The sequence below is a fragment of the Corapipo altera genome, unplaced genomic scaffold (genome assembly GCF_003945725.1).
Source record: "Corapipo altera isolate COAL_440 unplaced genomic scaffold, ASM394572v1 59632, whole genome shotgun sequence".
In the NCBI taxonomy this organism is placed as follows: domain Eukaryota; kingdom Metazoa; phylum Chordata; class Aves; order Passeriformes; family Pipridae; genus Corapipo; species Corapipo altera.
Window position 1 is genome coordinate 1 of NW_020889630.1, and position 2031 is coordinate 2031.

At 66.3% G+C, this 2031-nt stretch overlaps 1 protein-coding gene across 1 annotated transcript; it reads right to left on the reverse strand.

The window, feature by feature from the left end:
• Positions 1–671: 671 nt before the first annotated feature.
• Positions 672–1918, reverse strand: LOC113942256 (apolipoprotein E-like). The gene is made up of 3 exons (XM_027633388.1): positions 1838–1918; positions 1458–1608; positions 672–1001 (listed from the first exon to the last, which is right to left on the reverse strand). Exons 1-3 carry the CDS (start codon positions 1878–1880, stop codon positions 758–760), a joined length of 438 nt encoding a protein of 145 aa, XP_027489189.1. The 5' UTR covers positions 1881–1918; the 3' UTR covers positions 672–757.
• Between the last annotated feature and the right edge of the window lie 113 nt (positions 1919–2031).

A 2031-nucleotide genomic window follows, 5' to 3' on the forward strand; every position in this document is an offset into this window, starting at 1 on the left:
CCCCCCCAGCTGGCACAGTCCTCTCCCCCGCCCCAAACCCACTTTGGGCGCCCCCAAATCCCAACCCCCCCACGCCCCATGGGCCCCCCAACCTCCTCCAGGGCCCTCCAAGCCCCGCAGTCCCCAAAGGCCCCCCCAGACCCGTCCCCTCTCCTCCCCCCGTGGGGTCCGGGGAGGTTCTTTTGGGGTGCGCTGAGACTTTGGGAGTGCGGGGGCTCTATTGGGGTTCGAGGGGGGTCTGTTGGGGTGCCCTGAGCCCTTTTGGGGGGTGAGTTGTTGTTTTGGGGCACTCTGAGCCCTTTTAGGGTGCGGGGGCTCTATCGGGGTTCAGGGTGACTGTGGGGGTGCCCTGAACACCTTTGGGGTGCACTGAGCCGTTTTTGGGGTGCAGGTTGTCGTTTTGGGGCACCCTGAGCCCTTTTGGGGTGCAGAGGCTCTATTGAGGTGCAGTGGGTCCTTCTGGTGTCCCGAGTGTCTCCTTGGAGCTCACAGAGTCCTTTTTGGGTCGCTCTGAGCCCTTTTGGGGTGCGGGCTCTCTGTTGGGGTGCTTTGAGCCCTTCTGGGGAAACGGGGTGTGGTTTTGGGATGCGGGGTGTGGTTTTGGGGTACCCTGAGCCCCTCTTTGGGTGCCCCGCTCCCCCAAACTCCCCCCCCCAGCAGACCCACACGTGGAGCGTCTCCATCATCGTTTATTGCTGCAGCTCCAACAACTCTCCCCCATTTCAGGTCCCGCGTCCGGATTTCGGGGCGCTCCCCCTCAGTCCCGAGAGGTCTCGGGGATCCCCCAGAGGGCCCTGAGGGCGGCGGCCCCCCCCTCCCAGCGCTTCCTCAGCTCCTCCGAGTCCCGGCTCAGCCTCTTGCGCAGCTTTCGGGCGAACGAAGCCCCCCGGGCCCGCAGGTCCCCCCAGCTCTGCTCCAGCAGCGCCTTCGCCTCCACCCCGTACTCGGCCGCGCGGTCCCGCGCCTCGTCCCGCAGCGCCCGGAACTCCCACACCACCTGCCTGGAGGAAATCGGGGTACACGGTCAGTCCTCAAATCCCCAGAGAGTCCCCAAATCCCCAAAGAGTCCCTGTGGGGTCTGTGGGTGCCCCGCGCCTCGTCCCGCAGCGCCTGGAGCTCCCACACCACCTGCCTGCCAGGAAACTGGGGTACGAGGTCAGTTTGGGGGGTCCTAAATCTCTGAAGTGTCCCTAAGGGGGTTCTCCTCCCCACTTTGCCCCCCTCCCTCCCCTTTTTGGGGGTGCTGCTTTTCCCCTCCCCATTTTGATGGTCCCAGGGCCCCCCTCGCCCTCCTCTTTTTGGGGTCCAGGCCCACTCCCCACCACTTTGGGGTGTGCCCCCCGTTTTTGGGGTCCAGGCCCACTCCCCACCACTTTGGGGTGTCCCCCTTGATTTTTGGGGTCCAGGCCCACTCCCCACCACTTCGGGGTGTGCCCCCCGTTTTTGGGGTCACTCACTGCAGCCGCTGCCCCAGGGGGCTCTCCCGCAGCCGCTCCGTCGCGTTCTCGGCCGCTGCCCCCAGGACCCCCAGGACCCTCCAGACCCGCGAGGGGGGGCCCGAGGTGGGGGGGGCCGTGGGGGTGGGGGTGGCCAGTTCGGCCCCGCAGCCTGTGGGGAGAGGGGTCGGGGTCACTCGGGGGGGAGCCCCAAAATCCCCTTTTGTCCTTGGGGTGCCCCCCCTGCACCCCCACCCCAAATCTCCCTCCTGATTTCGAGGGGATCCCCCAAATCTCCCTGCCCCCTCCTCAGTTTGGAGGCCAATTAAGGGGGGTTTTTACACCGTGGGGGTGGCACTGGGGGGGTGACACTGAGGGACATTTGGGGGGGTGACACTCACCTGCCAGCAGCGTCGCTGCCACCAGCGCGACCCAGAGCTTCATGGTGGCACCTGGGGGGGCACAGAGGGGTCGGGGTGAGGGTCCCCAGGCTGTCCCAAACCCGTACCCTTGTCCCCTGAATAGGGCCCAAATGTCCCCAACCCGCCCTGCCCCATCCCCAAATTATCCCCCAATTGTCCCCAAATGTCCCCAA